General features: G+C 57.5%; 1 protein-coding gene across 3 annotated transcripts in view; it reads left to right on the top strand.

Annotated features, from left to right (window-relative positions):
* Positions 1 to 14,994, top strand: part of PMEPA1 (prostate transmembrane protein, androgen induced 1) — a 55,992-nt gene extending 40,998 nt beyond the window's left edge. For 2 of the 3 annotated variants that reach the window (XM_010958573.3, XM_074347490.1), the window contains exons 2-4: positions 5,530 to 5,684; positions 10,306 to 10,359; positions 10,850 to 14,994. In XM_010958573.3, the coding sequence (XP_010956875.1) occupies positions 5,574 to 5,684; positions 10,306 to 10,359; positions 10,850 to 11,395 (711 nt within the window). In that variant the 5' untranslated portion in view covers positions 5,530 to 5,573 and the 3' untranslated portion in view covers positions 11,396 to 14,994. Of the gene's footprint in view, positions 1 to 684; positions 5,335 to 5,529; positions 5,685 to 10,305; positions 10,360 to 10,849 lie in introns of those variants that run through there. The other variant, XM_074347489.1, reaches the window with a different exon arrangement.
* The last annotated feature ends 321 nt before the right edge of the window (positions 14,995 to 15,315 follow it).

The raw sequence follows: 15,315 nt of genomic DNA, 5'->3' as shown, positions 1-15,315 counted from the left end.
GGCTGCCGCTCCGAAGGTTAACCCAAGACCCAAAGGCAGTCGTGCCCACTTAGCGCCCCTGCTCGGGCAGGCCCGTTCTTCACACGTGTCTGTGACTCCTACACCCGCCCTCTCCCCATGTACAGCTGGGAAGTGCCGGACAGGGGTTTGAACCGAGACTCCTATGCTTGGTTCAGGGCTTGGCTCCATCACGAAGGACGGGGGACCGTAAACTTAGATGCAAAAGAATCGCATCTTTACCTTAACCGTCCGAACAAGAACACGGCACCAAACCACAGGGCCTCAGCAACACCGCCGATGCGGTCACCAGCAGAAACCACAGTTATCCTATCGCACTGAAACCTGCCAGGTCCTATTTAATATGATATCCCTGGGTCACGCACGTAATCCTCTGTCTTCTTCCTATGTTGCAATTTGGTTAAGAGTTTGATGACTATTTTGCCCCAGTTGGCTTCCTTTTGGAGCCACAATTTAATTTAATTTTTATTTTATTTTATTTTAAAACTGAATTCTGAGAGTGCATCTTGGCTCTCCCAGCCGCCGGGGGCTCCACATCCGGGAGGAGGTAAAGAACCCGGGCCTGGAGGTGGTGGAGTCAGGACTGTTCTCTGACTCAGCTCCTGGCCTGATGGGACCGATGCTGCACCTCAGGGCTTGTGGTGGGGGTTAGGGGAGGGGAGGTCCTGTCCTGGGCAGCAGAGGAGGCGGCCGCTGTGAATATCTTCACGCAGTTTCGTGGGAGGTGCCCAGAGCTGCCCTGAGTGCCTGGCGTGAGGTCCTTCTAACTGTTCTGTGACTTTCCTCTGTGCTGGTGGGGAGGTGGGTACCACTGGCCATGATGCTGGCTTCGTGGACCACATGGCAAGTGATGATCCAGGCAGCCCTGGAGGCCAGTCAGTCCCGGAGGCCAGTCAGTCCCATTCCACATGACCACCTGGCTTGAATCCACACTGGTTCCTGGCACTCTGAGGCCACGGTACTCAGGACCGATGGGTGTGGGGCAGTGGACCTAACCTGGCCCTGAAGACTGGGGGTCTGGGCTCTTGGGCTGTGTGGCTTTTGGCCAGTCACCTCACCTCTCCCAGCCTCAGTTTCCCCATCTGTAAAGTTGGCGGCAGGGCTCATGTCAGTATCTACTTCACAGACTGCCCGTAGGGATTCGGCCGGTGCCTGGCCTTGAGGGGGCTCTTGGCCCACGCTGCCTCTCTCGTGTCAGGCGAGCCACGAAGGGGTCAGGGACACCAGGGCACACATCTCAAAGTGACTGCGTCTGTCTCTGGAGGAGAAGACGAAAGGAGGATCGGGCTGCTCCAATGAGGCGGGCAAACCTGTTCATTTGAAATTACTCAAGAGGAAAGGATGCTCAGATAAATTAAAGTGACCTTACTTTGCATGTGGAGGATGGGCTTGGCCACCCCAGAGAGCCTGCTGCATCCGTCACCCGCCCCAAGGGGAAAATTACGAAGAAAAATGGCACAGCCCTCCCCTCCTCTCTGCAGCCAGCAGACTCCACGCCCGGAACAGAATGAGGGAAACGTGGTGTTTCTTTCCCAAAGGCTCCTGCTCTCGGAGCCAGGTCCTCACAGCCAGGACCAGTGCCCAGAAGTCCAGTCACCACCCTGGGTGACCTTTTTGGACTGACCCTGGGGCAGAGGCCAGTATTCCCAGGACATCAGCCTGTGGGAGGGTGCGTGTTGTTCCCAAAGGTGTGTTGGGGATTGTGACAACGGTGACGGTGGAGCACCCGCTGCCTCCTGCCCTGTCCTGAGCTCTGAGCCCCCCCGGCTTGTAACCGGAGCCCATGGGGGTTGCGTGCGCCTGGGGTCCCACAGCTAGGGCTGACAGGTGCAGGGAGGCAGGACCAAGCATCCTCAGATGTGTTCCCAGCAAACTTCGGGAAAGCTGGGAGAATTTAGCAGGAGATCAGGCCCCTTCCCCTTCTTGCTCCCTCAGGGAGGCTCTGGGTTCGGGACCTGGCCCACCCTTTGATCTAGAGCGAATTTTCCCTACACCTCAGTCTGCACATCTGCAGAATGGCCATGGTGTTGGTTTGCACCTACAGGCTTGGAGGAGGCAGCTCAAAGCAGGGTCGTGCATGTGTTGTAGGTCTTAGAATCCTGACAGTCCCAGTGAGTAGTCGCCATGAGGATGGAGAGTTTGGGCCCTGGACCAGCCTGCTACCTTCTCTTGCTCTGTCCCCCTTTGTCTGTGACCAGGCTTTGCTGAGCGTCCTGTGGTCACAGGAGACTTGAGCGGAGGTGGTGGCGGGTGCAGTGGGCAGCGGTAAGACCCATCCCTTCGAGCACCATGCTAGGCTTAGCTTCATGTCCAGGTGAAGGCAGATGGGTCAGATTGGGGACACAGAGGCAGGATCAATGTAGTTCCACATCTATCATAAGCGGCTGGGTGACCTCTTGGATTGGACCTCTTGGAGAGGACCTCAGGCTCCTCTCTTGGACTAAAGTCCCGAAGCCACTCGCCCTGCAGGCTTTGGCCTGCCTGGTCCTTTTAAAACTCTTAATGTTTTGCTAGTATTAAAGGCCAGGCAGCTTCACCGAGATTTCTGGGTTCTGGAGAGATGGGGAGGTGTGGCCGCACTGGGCTGGCCTGCCTGGGAGCTGTTCTGTTTGGCCCACTGGGGTTTCAACTAGCAATGCCTGTGGTGAGGAGGAACTCCTGCTCGATTAGTGATGCCTGCTGGGGGAGCAGGAGTGAGGAGTTGGGCACGGATGCTGAAGCCTGGGCTGCCCACTGGGGCCAGGCAGATGATGTCAAGCAGAATGGGGACCCAGGTGGAGCTTGAGTCCAGGCAGACAGCACAAGCCTGTGTAATGAGTGGGGCTGGGGACGGTGGATGCAGGGGCCCTCGGGCCCCGATTTGGCTGCCTCTCCCAGCAGGTGCTTTCATGATGCACTTCCCAGAGAAGCGGGCTCAATGTCCCCGGGAGGCAGCATCTCCCAGAAGGAGGACCCTGTGTGTGAAAGTTCATTATGGTGCTGTCAGCTGGACCAGAGCCCCCTCTCCCCACGGCCAAGGCCAGAACACACAGCCCAGGGTGTTCTCTGCCTTATGGGCGGGGGTGAACCGCCTGCTGCCCGGGAGGGCCTCTCCTGCACGCCTCACTCCACCCCTCCCCACGACGTGCCTCCCTGTCTTTGCACAGCCTGGAATGTCCAGCTTGGTCCTGCTCAGCCCTCTCTCTTCAGGCCTGTGGGTTCAGGCTGTTCTTGTTTTGCAGTAGCCAGGGTGCTGGGTAGCCCCACTCACTCCCTCAGTGCTGGGGACATCGTCCCCACACCGCCCCCTCCTTTTCCATGGGGAAACTGGGATGGACTCAGGTGAGTCAGAGGCCCAGAGCTGGCCTGGGGGTCCTCATGGAGCCGCTGTGCCAGCCCCTGCGCTGCCGTGGAGTCTCCCTCCTCCTCTGGCCGAGACCCCAGGCCTCTGACTTCCAGATTAGAGCCTAGAAATGAGTCGTCGTTTCTCTTTTTCTGAGAGTTTTCCCTCGCTTCCTTCACGTCTGTCTACATGGGGTTGTGGCCCAGGAACCAGGATGGTCACAGTGCTTCCAGAAGCCCTGGGTTCCTTTCTGGGGGTGAAATCACCTCATGCTGAACCCCAGCCCCCAGAAATCAGGTCCCCCTGCCTTTTGCGGGTCAGGGGGGCTATGGGGTTTGTTCACAGCCCCTGGGCCTGGCCAGGGCCCTGCAGGCTGCCAGGGCCCAGGACGGGGGCAGAGGCAGCCTCAGACCTCCCTTCCTCCAGGCCTGGCATGGGTGGGGCCCCTGGAGACACAGGGGAGGGACAGAGGGGTGCCCACCCATGGTCCCGGCTGGGGTGAAGAGTGGATGAGGCTGGGGGCTGGGTTGCAGTCCCCTCTGAGGGGGCGTGGGTGTTGCACAAAGCAGGCCTGTGTGTCCTCTGAATGGGCAGCTTTATCCCAGGCCCTGACGGACAGGCCCTGGGTCCTGCAGAGCCAGGCCGGGCTGCCTAGGCCCTGGACCAGCCTGTCTGGAGAGGCAGAGGGTGCAGCCACAGTTACTGGGTCCAAGGCCAGAGGCCCAGCCTTTGCTCAACCCAGGCCCTGCCGCCCTCTTGGTGGGTAAATGACTCCTCCTTCACAAGGTTTGAGACTTATCCAATTTCCAGCCAGGCAGAGCCCAGCCTTCTCCAGGCTCAGGAAGGTCTCACCAAGGTCCCTGGCCAGTCCATCCTCCCTCCTGCCCCACCCAGGAAGATGGGGATGCAGTTCCCCCAGGGGCCAGAGCCAGGCCCAGGCTCCAGATCAAATGCAGAGGCAGACATGCAGTGCGGGAGCCCCCAGCGTTGGGCCCTTGGGCTGCATGAGTCACTTGACTTCCGGACCTCGGTCTCCTCACTGTTAGGTGGGATGAAAAAGAACACTCTCTGTACGTTCAGCCCTGAGTAGGGATCATGGACCCTGGCGCGGTCTTTGTCGGGTGTTGTCCTGTGCACTGTAGGCTGTTAAGCTGCACCCTAGTCCCCACCCTTGAGATTCCAGGAGCACCCTGAGTTGTGACAGCCACTGATGTCCCCAGACATTGCCACATGTCCCCTGGGGGCAGACTCACGTGACTCACTGACGGCATCAGGCAGACTGGCACAGTTGGGCAAAAGCTTAACGTGGGTGAGAAGTGGGTGTCCTGGGCTTCAGAGAGGATGTGGGGGGTGGGCTGTGTGTGGAGGGGCTTCTGTTCCTGTACAGACAGGAATGTCCGCCCCGGATGCATCCTTTTCCCACCGGGCTTTTGAGTCCCCACCTGCGGCCGCCCCCACTCCTCCAGCTTCCGTGTGTCTGTCTGGGAGGAGGAAGAGCTGAGTCAGCCGCCCTGAGCTTGAACCTGTGTCCCTGGGGAGCCCTGAGCTAATGGCGTGTCATTTGCTGGGGTGGGGGAGCTGTCTTCCTGCCAACCCCCCGGGGTCTGGGGAGGCACCTTCCCCAGGCTCATCCGTCAGTGGGCGGCCTCGGGCTGGGGGCAGCTGGCGGAGCTCCAGACCCAGCGCTCCTGGCTGTGTCCCCTCTGTCGTGTCCCTGCCCAGGTCCCCGGCGGGACAGGCACCGTTGCTGGGGGCCCTGCTGGCACCAGGCATGGCCAGCTGCCCAGCCGCCCAACGCAGACCCGCTCGAGTCAGCAGAAACCACCCCGGCGCTCGCAGGATCAAAATAACCTTCCTTTTCCAGCACTTGAGGGTTTTTCCACCTTCTAGGGGAAAAAAACAAAACAAAACCAAAAAAAAAAAAAAAAGAAAAGAAATGAGAATTGCAGCATCCGTGGCCGCCCAGAACGTGGTTTTTCTGAGGCCTTTTCACTGTGCGTCCTGTGCGTGTGATAGGTGTGTGTTTGCAGGGGTGCGCGGTGCGTTATCTGTGTCTACTTGTGCTGGTGTGTGTGCGGGGGTGTAGGCGTGCTGGGTGTGTGTAGGGGCGGTGGGGTGTCTGTGTGTCGGGGATGGGGGCGCTGGGAAGGGCCGGCCCCAAGGCCTCACATGTCCCCTTGGTCTTGCAGCGGAGCTGGAGTTCGTTGAGATCACCATCATCGTGGTGGTGGTGATGGTCATGGTGGTGGTGATCACCTGTCTGCTGAGCCACTACAAGCTGTCCGCCCGCTCCTTCATCAGCCGGCACAGCCAGGCCAGGAGGAGGGAAGACGCGCTGTCCTCGGTGAGCGCCTGCCCCTCCCGTCCATGCCTGGAGCTTCCAGGAGCCGTGGATGCCCCCACCGAATGCCCGCGGTGTCTGGGTCGGGTGCTTATGGGACCTGGGAGACAGTCTGTGGCAGGGGTGCAGTGGGGGAGGGTTCTAGGTCCAGGCAGCGACCCCGATGGAAGGAAGGCCGCAGACCAGTCCCTAGTCTGTGCGGTGGGGCTGCGGACCCCGGTCATCGTGTAAAAAAGGCCAGCGCTTGGGGCCTGGGCACTGCTGGCTGGGACTGCGAGCACTTCTGCTCCCTCAACTCTCCACCTGTCCGTCCGTCCATCCGTCCATCCATTCACCAGACAGGTATCTGCTGAGCACCCTCCGCGTGTCTGGAACCCTCCCAGGCCCTGGGGGGAGATGGCTGTGAGCAAGTCCTGTGGGGTTGCTGCCTGGCAGGCTGGGTCTAGACACACAGGAGCAGCGGGTGCTCTGAGGACTGAACGGGCGGCCACTGGGAATCCAGGGTGCCAGGTTTACCCGGGACAGTCAGGGTGAGCCCCTGAGGCCGAGCTCTAAAGGAAGAAATGGGGGTGGGGTGCGGGGGGGTGGGTGCAGGGAGGCTGAGGAGGACGTATACTGCCCTGTCCTCGCTGTCACCTAGAAAACTGCTCTCGGATGTGTTAGAATTGTGGACTTTGTTGGCCGTTCTGGAAAACCAGAAATATCCCCTCAAGCAGCTCTTGGTGGGGAGGGAGCTCGCCTTCCTTCACATCTGAGCACTGTGCACCCCTCGTTCCCCTGCGCCTTCAGGGCCTACCCTACCCTGCTGCTAAGGGTTCTCTGGCCAGTGGCCCAAGGTGGGTGCAGAGTCCATCACTAAATGGTTTCCATCCCCACGCCTTCCACGTGTCATTTGACAATCTGGACAGAAGCAGCTGGGAATCCAGGGACAAGGGGGCACTTGGGCAGCCCCAGGACTGTGGGAGGGCACACATCTCTGAGTCCGTGTTTGCCGGATGCTGGTAGGAGGGACAGGACAAGGAGGCAGCGGGCATGGCCTCCCGGCACTGGGGGACGCCTAGGGCTGGTGGCGGTACCCAGAGTCCGTGGGGCTGAGCCAAGTTGGTCTGGCAGGCCTGTCCCAGCAGGTTGGGGCATTTCGGCTTCCATCAGGCCTCAGTGCGTCACCAGGTTGCCAGGGCATCCACTCTGATCCCTCTGATGGGGACTCTGGGTGCCCCAATACCTGAGGCCCAGAGTGTGTCTGGAGGGCACTTGAAGCTCTGAAGGAATCCGCAGCTTCTGCTGCAGGACTCACCTGTGTGTTTATTTACTGTCGCTGTTGCCTGGTGACAGTGCCACCCGCTGCACTGCCAGCACCTGCACTCAGTGATTTCCCCCTTCAGCAGCCAGGGAACCCCAACTCACAGAAGAGAAACTGGGGCTCAGAGAGGTGGCAACATTTGCCTGGGGCCACACAGCTTCTCAGTGACAGTTTGAAGAGCTCAAAGCCCGTTTTGTCCTCCCTCTGATGCTGGGACAAACGAGAAGACACCAGGCCTGAGCCTTAGTGTTCACGTCTGTAGAATGGGTGGGAGCTAGCCTTTCTCCATCCCGCCCCGTGTGGTCACGGGAAGGGTGGACTCAGTGCTGTTTCTGGTGTGAGGGAGCCCTGCTACCACAGGTGGGGGAGGACAGCCCTGAGGGCAGCCTCTGGACTTTGTCAGGTGGAGGTGAGGATGCGGGCTCTGATCCTTGAACATCCGAGGCTAAAAGTCCCCCACCCCTGCCATCTACCCAGCTACCTGCACAGGCCCCCGGGGGTGCCTGGCTGGGTAAACACAGAGGCCTGTTAGGCCTGAAGTAAGTGTGGTAGCTCCCCTGGGGGCTCCTGCCAGACAGGGCATGTCTGTGGAGTGTCGGGGCCCCGTGACCTCCCAGAGAGGCCCAAACACAGCCGCTGTCTGCTTGCAGCTGGACCCACCCTGGCCTGGCTGGCCTGCTGTGGCCCCTTTTCAGGGTGACCCCCCCTGGGAGTTCATTTCCCCATGACCCTCATCAGAGGGTCAGGTTCCCATGCAGGTAAACCCTGTGGCCCCGAGACTTCACTTCCCCGTCCGCTGCTGCTCCCAGAGTAGCTAGAAAACACCGCGTAATGGGAACGACCGTGGCAACAACCTAGCCACTTCAGCGGCACGGACCATGGCTCAGAGTCGAGTTGAAGGCAGGCCGGGAGTCTCGCAGGTGTAGGCCAGGAGCTGGCTGCCTGCTCTGCAAATCAGATTTTATTGACTCAGCCCCGCCCATCCCCGTGGTGTCCTCTGTGGCGCGTTTGCCCTGCAGCAGCCTTGTTAGTGGTGTGACAGACTGTCTGGCCCATAACACAGAAAATACTTCACTCTCTGGTCCCTCAGGGAAAGCGTTTGCAGACCCCAGGTCTAGATGGGGAAGCCATGGGCAGGCTGGGCCAGCTCTCCTCAAGGAAGCTTTCAGAAAGGGAAGGCAGTATCGAGGAAAGGAGGGGGACGAGAGAAGGAGCTGTCAGGAGCAGCCCTGTGGGTCTGCCGTTTGCACCTGGAAAGGTGTTAGGGCCACTCCCTGAATTAGGGAACAGGGTGAGTTAAGACACAGACTGTGGGCAGGTGCAGAGCAGCCACTGGGCGCTGGGGTGCTCACAGCAGGGCCAGGCTGATACAGGAGCTGGGATGCTGTGGGAGCCTGGGGAGGGGCATCTGGTGGGGTTCTTGGAAGCCTCCCTGGAGGAGGAGATGACTCCAGGTGCACACGTTGGGAGTAGTCAGGTGACAAGGATGGCAGTGATTCTGGGGTCCACGGCGGGACCTCCCAGGCATTGACTGGCATTTTCTTAAGCTCCCTGGGCGGAGACCCCCTGGGCAGTGGTGGGAAGAGGTAGATGGGACCCGGGACGGAGGGCCTCATAGGAGGGTTTGAGGCAGGGGCTTGTCTGGAGCACGTTTATCCAAGCTGACCTTGGCTGCTTGCATCCCTCCCCAGGGCTCCCGACTTTTATGGGCAGCCGGTGGATGTCCCCCCGCCCCTCCCCCCGCTTCCTGGCACACACCTGGGCAGTGCCAGGGACCTGAGTGAGGCCCACAGAGCCTGCCAGGGCCAGCTTGAGCCCGAATGCGGCGGGCGAGGTTTGGATCCCAGCACTGCCTCTTACCAGCTGAGCCAGCTCAGCTCAACTCCCTGACCTCAGCCTGCCTTGTAGGTTTTGTCGGGAGAGTTGGGTTAGTGCTTTAAAGGGCTTAGGACGGTGCCCAGCACAAAGGCAGCAACTGAGACGGCACTACTAGCATCAGTAACAAAGCGGCCCAGTAATGTTCCAGCTGAACAGTAATGGCGCATGTCTGCCCTCTGCGTCCCCACGCCTGGAATAATCTAGACCCCAGTGAGTGGGGTAAACGCATTCCCTATGGGACAGTTTTGAGAGAGACAGAGCCCCCCAGTGGCCGCTTAGGAAATTGCTGCCCTCCAGGCAATTCCTCCCCAGACTGCAGGTGAGAATGCTCTGAACTGAGAACCCTCAAGAAACCGTCCCCGAGGAAACTTTTAGGATGATAGATACGTTAATTGCCTTGGATTGTGGTGATGGGCTCCTGGCATATAGCTTTGCCAAAACTTAACCAAATTGCGTGCTTTGGATGTGTGCAGTCGATTGTATGTTAGTTACATCTCAATAAAACTAAAATTAAAGGAAGGAAGACATCCCTTCCCCTAGGTCTGGGGCTGGCCCTGCATGTCACAAGCATGGGAGTGGAGCTGCATTCCAGGTTTGTTGAGCAACTGCCTGGGGCCCTTTGCTGATGAACTGTCTGTATTCCATTTATAACCTGGGCTCACAGTCATAAGGGGCAAGACAGACTAAAGTACTCAATAAATATGTGGACAGATGCTTTGAAGGAAATAAGCAGATGATGGGATTTTTAATGGGAGGAGGCCCTTTACCTGATGGTGTTAGGGGAAGTCTGCAGGGGGCACTGTACTTGAAAAGCAAGAAGGAGCCCAGCTGTGCAGTGGGGCAGCCAGTGCAAAGGCCCTGGGGTACACACTTAGCACTTCACTGCACTAGATGGCAGGTCGGCGTGATAGGAGGGAGAGTGGTGGTAGCACCCAGCGCTTTTGTGAGCTCACTGAGGGCCACGTGCACCCCAGTTGGTTTGCATGTTCCCCTCCTGAAGTCCTTCAACAGCTCCAAGAGGCAGGTACTTGTACTGCAATTATCCACAGTTTCTGATGCAGTAACTCGCCCAAGGTCGCACAGCAAGCACCTAGGCTTTCTTATCAGCCAATTCACCAGTTCATTTGATTTATTCTAAGGTCCACGGAAGCTGCTGGAGGGCTTTGAGAAGGGGGGGCCCGTGAATCAGATGTATGTTTTGGAAAATGTAACTTCGGAGGGTGCATTTTAGGGAGACAGCTGGGAGCCAAGAGATCAGTGATGTGGTCCTGTCCAAGGGAAACGTCCAGACCCGGGCTGGGGTAGCCACGAGTGGGATAGAGGGAGACGGATGGGTGTGAAATCTCATTCCAAATGGCAGCTCTCAGAGCCCAAGCCGGATTGCCCCTTTTTTGTCCCAGCTCTGCCCAACCCACTGACCCTGTCCCTTTCCTCCTCATACAGGAAGGATGCCTCTGGCCCTCGGAGAGCACGGTGTCGGGCAATGGAATCCCAGAGGTGAGACCAAGCACTGCGTCCCTGCCTTCTGCCCCTGCCCTGCCGGCCCCCCACCCCACCTGCACCTCAAGGCTGCTGTAGTGGACGTTGAAGGACCTCTGCCCAGCATTTCCCCTCCTCCAGGCCAGAGGCCCTTCCCCTGCTGGAAGAGTGTGGCTGCCAGAGCTCACACCTGCCCTTCTCTGAAGAATTGTCCTTGGCTGTGGGGACCCCCCCCCACCTGGACATCATATGCTCCCTTCCCCCAGGGAGCAAGCAGCCCACAATGTCCGTGACACTGAAGGACAAGGCTGCCCCTCTTTGAACTCTGTGACGTTGTTCGCACTCCAGGGCTCTCCAGCCATGAGATGTCTGGACTCTGGGCTCAGCTCCTTCCCCCTGCATCCTGCTACGGCCTCTCCCTGTCCCCAGAGAGCAGAGTCACGGGCAGCCCAACCCCCGTCCCCGGTCCTGCAGCTGGGGGACCCTCACTGTGCTCTCTCCCCTCCAGCCGCAGGTCTACGCCCCGCCCCGTCCCGCCGACCGCCTGGCTGTGCCCTCCTTCGCCCAGCGGGACCGCTTCCACCGCTTCCAGCCCACCTACCCGTACCTGCAGCACGAGATCGACCTGCCTCCCACCATCTCGCTGTCGGACGGGGAGGAGCCCCCGCCCTACCAAGGCCCCTGCACTCTCCAGCTGCGGGACCCCGAGCAGCAGCTAGAGCTGAACCGGGAGTCCGTGCGCGCACCCCCAAACAGAACCATCTTCGACAGCGACCTGATGGACAGCGCCATGCTGGGTGGCCCCTGCCCCCCCAGCAGTAACTCGGGCATCAGCGCCACGTGCTATGGGGGTGGCGGGCGCATGGAGGGGCCGCCCCCCACCTACAGCGAGGTCATCGGGCACTACCCTGGGGCCTCCACCTTCCAGCACCAGCAGAGCGGCGGGACCTCCTTGCTGGAGGGCACCCGGCTGCACCACTCACACATCGCCCCCCTGGAGAGCACAGCGGCCTGGAGCAAAGAGAAGGATAAACAGAAGGGACACCCCCTCTAGGAATTCCTGGTGGCCGGGGCTGGGGCAGCAGTAGGTTAAAACAAAAAAACAAAAACAAAAACACTCCGCACTTCTTGAAAGAGAAGAGAGGAGAACGGGGCGACACACAGAAAATGCGACGCGTAACCATCCTCTCCCCACCTCTCTGTGTATAAATATTTACATGTTCTGTCTGGTCTGAATGCACAAGCTAAGAAAGCTTGCAAAACAAAAAACAAAACAACACACACACACACAAAACACGTTTCTTTGTTGAGCTGTGTCTTGAAGGCAAAAGAGAAAAAAAAATTCTACACTAGTCTTTTCTGTTTCTAGTTGAGCTGCGTGCGTGGATGCTTTCTTTTGTTTGTTTATGATGATTTCACTTAACTTTAAAGACATATTTGCACAAAACCTTTGTTTAAAGATCTGCAATATTATATATATAAATATATATAAAATAAGAGAAACTGTATGTGCGAGGGCAGGAGTATTTTTGTATTAGAAGAGGCCTATTACAAAAAAAAAAGTTGTTTTCTGAACTAGAAGAGAAAAAAAAATGGCAATTTTGAGTGCCAACTCAGAAAGTGTGTATTACCTTGTAAAGAAAAAAGAAACTACAAAGCAGGGGTTTAGAGTTATTTATATAAATGTTGAGCTTTTGCACTATTTTTTAATATAAATATGTCAGTGCTTGTTTGATGGAAACTTCTATCACGTCTGTTGAGACTCTTAAGGGAGATGCGGAATCTCACGGTGGACGTCAGGCAGAGGGTGGGCCCCGCGCTGAGCCTGGAGAGAGGCTTCCGGGGGTGCCGGCTTCCTGCAGAGCAGCAGCTTCTGTCTAGCGCTAGGTCGGTACCTCATCATACATTCCCGCCCGAGGGAGACGCATTCCCCCCTCTGGGCCAGGACAGCCTTTGAATCGCAAACAACATAGGAAAATTACTCGAGGCACCAAGTTCCAGGTGGTGGGCTTTGCTTTTCCCGAAATGAAGACAAACTGTTACTGAAGGAATCTCAGTTTTCTCTCTCTCTCTCTCTCTCTCTCTTTTTTTTAACCATGAAGGTCCCCGTAGGAAGGGGCTGATTAAGGTGCTCCTCGCCCCCCGCCCATGTGGCCAGGGCCGCTCCGTCAGGCAGCTTGTGTGCGCAGATGCAGCGGGTGCCGCCGGCTGGCAGACAGGAAGGGCCCGAAGGACTAGGAACGTGACCTCATCCCTGCCTTTCTCTTTCTGTCTCAGTTCTCACCTAACAGGCGCGTAACCAGAACACCAGAGGTGAAAGGGTGACATGCCCAGGTTTCTCCCAGGACATTGCGAAAGGGTTAAAATGAGAAAAACAGTCCCATCAACGCGAACTCGAGCATTCAGATGTAGAAGCAGAATTCTCTGTCTCCTCCTCTTCCGCGTTTTCTTTCCCTCCCCCGTGGAAACCATCCTGTTTGATGTGTTTCCGTATCTGTTTTCACTAAGCGTTTTTATCAGACAGGACTCTTGTTTTCCAGGATTCTAACGAGTAGATTTCAGCGGGACCCCCTTGCTGGTGATGTGCGGGCGGGCACACGTGTGTGCAAACACAGATGGCAGGGAGAGAGTGGAGTGGGGGTCCCTCGGGATCTGCCAGGCACGGTGGCTGGAGCCCCTCTGAGGACGGGCTAGTATTCCACGGGGGTGACGCTCCCAGCAGAAGAGCAGCCCCCCCCCCCCGCCATCCTCCATTCCGTGGAGGTGTCTTTTCGCCGTTGGCAGAATGCTAACTGGCAGGTTAACTCGAGAGAAAGGTATGAGGCAATAACTTGTTTTTAAGCAACTTTTTTATGACTTGAAAAACAAAACCTCGAGAACAGTTTTGACGTTCTGACCATTTGAACTCTATTTCTATATATATATACCTTTTAAGAACATGGTGACCAATCTGACCAAGGTCTCTGAGTGTCCACTCACCAGCCTGGCAGAAGGTTCTGGTACCTTGACGATAAAACCTGTCTGTCCATGGGGTCTTCAGCCTAACCTTTGCTTCTCCCCCTCGAAGATGCTTTTAAAAGGTCTTACAGAGAAATCCATAGAGTCTGTCCTGAAAGGTACAGGGACACATTTGTAGATAAAATTTTTAAACGTAGCTTTCCTTTACGTGAAGCGTCTCCCTAGTGCCTTACTGAGGAAGCAGTGGACCCCTCTTGTTCCCAGGCGGTGGCGTTCCTGGACAGTGCCCCGTTCACCTGGGCCTGGCCTTCCCGCTCGTGGTGGGCAGAGGGCTGCTGCTGCTTTAAAAACATCCCCATCACCCTCGCGATGTGTCCCGCCTGCCCCTCTTCCACCTTGGATGTGCCTCGCTTGGTCAGGCCACCCCTCCTGCCCCTCCAGCCTCTTGTCAGGAGCTTGTTCAAATCCCATCTGGGTTGGAAACCTGGACGTGGACCTTATTTGCGTGAGCAGCGTCAGCCGAGAGCCAGGCTGAAGTGTCCCTGGGCCCTCTGGAGCTAACCTTGAATCTTGTTGCTTGGCGGTGTGGTCTGCGTTTGCCATATTGGCAGCAAGTTAGAAGGAGGTGGGGGGTGGAGAGTTACTGACCTCAGCTGGCTTGAGGCCGTAGCAGCCCCCCATGACACCCCAGGATCGCAGTCCAGGCTTCAGCACTGCATCGTCCCTGGGCTTTGTGCCTGGCGGGTGACGGTTGCAAATGTTCGTGGCGGAGTGACTTGTCAAAGCCAGGGTGCCTCCCAAGAAAACCAGTGGGGTGTTTCTGCAAAGCTCTTGGTTTCTCTGCTGGACCCAGAACCCCGAGGGTTGTTGTGCCAGTGTCTTTGAAGAGCCTTTGAGCACCTCTAGGGAGGCCCTCTCCGTCCAGTAGAAAGTTGGGGGTGTCCTTGGCAGTGGCTGGTTGGAGGGGGACCAGGCTGGGCTCGGAGAAGGTGGCAGACCTCGGCTTTTCTCTGCTCCTCTCGCTGTTTCCTTGCTTGTCAGTCATCTCTTTTCCTCCAGATGAAAACCACTTCCCCCACAAGGCCCAGGTCTATGCAGACGTCCACGCTCCAGTGTCTTTGCCAGGAGCTGAAAGCGGCTCCCGTCCCCACACCCAGCGACGTCCCGGGCAGGGCGAGGACTGAACCCATTCCCCTCCCGTGTCTGTCTGCTCTGTGAATTGCACGATTCGGAGAATGTGCGTTTCTCCCTACGTGCTGCACCAAGCTTCCCGATCTGCAAAGCAACACACCCCGATAAGGAAGGAGAAGGTTCCGTTCGGCTGGGTTTTCCGGAAACTGCGCTTCGAACTCTGCTGTACCATAGAGCTCAGGAGGACCCGCTGCGCTCTCGTTCGCCTGCCTGACTCCCTGACGGTTGTGCTGATGGCGACGCTTCCACGTGGCTCCCTTGGCGTTGGGACCGCTCTCCGCAGCCCTGTTCCCCAAGTTCTGTTCAAGTTACATGTATGTAAACTCTCCGTGGCACGCTGGGCACAGTGCCCACGCTGCTGCTGCATAGGACTCTGTGTTTGAATGCCAATCCACAGGCCTGATGAAACCGCTTGTTGTGTATCAATAATCATTAGTGGCAATGATGACATTCTGAAAAGCTGCAATACTTATACAATAAATTTTACAATTCTTTGGAACAAGGCTCTTCCACTTCCTGGGCTGCATCGCTTCCCTCGGCCACCCTGTCCCCCCTCCCCTCCCCTCAGCAGCAGCCCGGGGGTGCGTTTAGTGGGAAGGAAGCCGTCAGTCAGAGCTGCTGTGTGGCCTTGAGCAATTCTGTCCACCTCTCTGTTTTCATTCAGGCCGCATTCAGGGAGCCCAGTGAAAACACTTGCACAGGCGGGCGGAGCATGGGGTGGCACTGGCAAAATCTTGCCTACTCGTCTTGCCTCTTGGAAAATCATCCACCAGGGCGTGACAAAAACTCTGATAAGATCTACAAGAAAGAAATGGTCTTCGGTGG

The sequence above is a fragment of the Camelus bactrianus genome, chromosome 19 (assembly GCF_048773025.1).
Source record: "Camelus bactrianus isolate YW-2024 breed Bactrian camel chromosome 19, ASM4877302v1, whole genome shotgun sequence".
In the NCBI taxonomy this organism is placed as follows: Eukaryota; Metazoa; Chordata; class Mammalia; order Artiodactyla; family Camelidae; genus Camelus; species Camelus bactrianus.
Note: the sequence above shows the minus strand (reverse complement) of the source record. Positions and strands in the feature narration are given on the sequence as shown.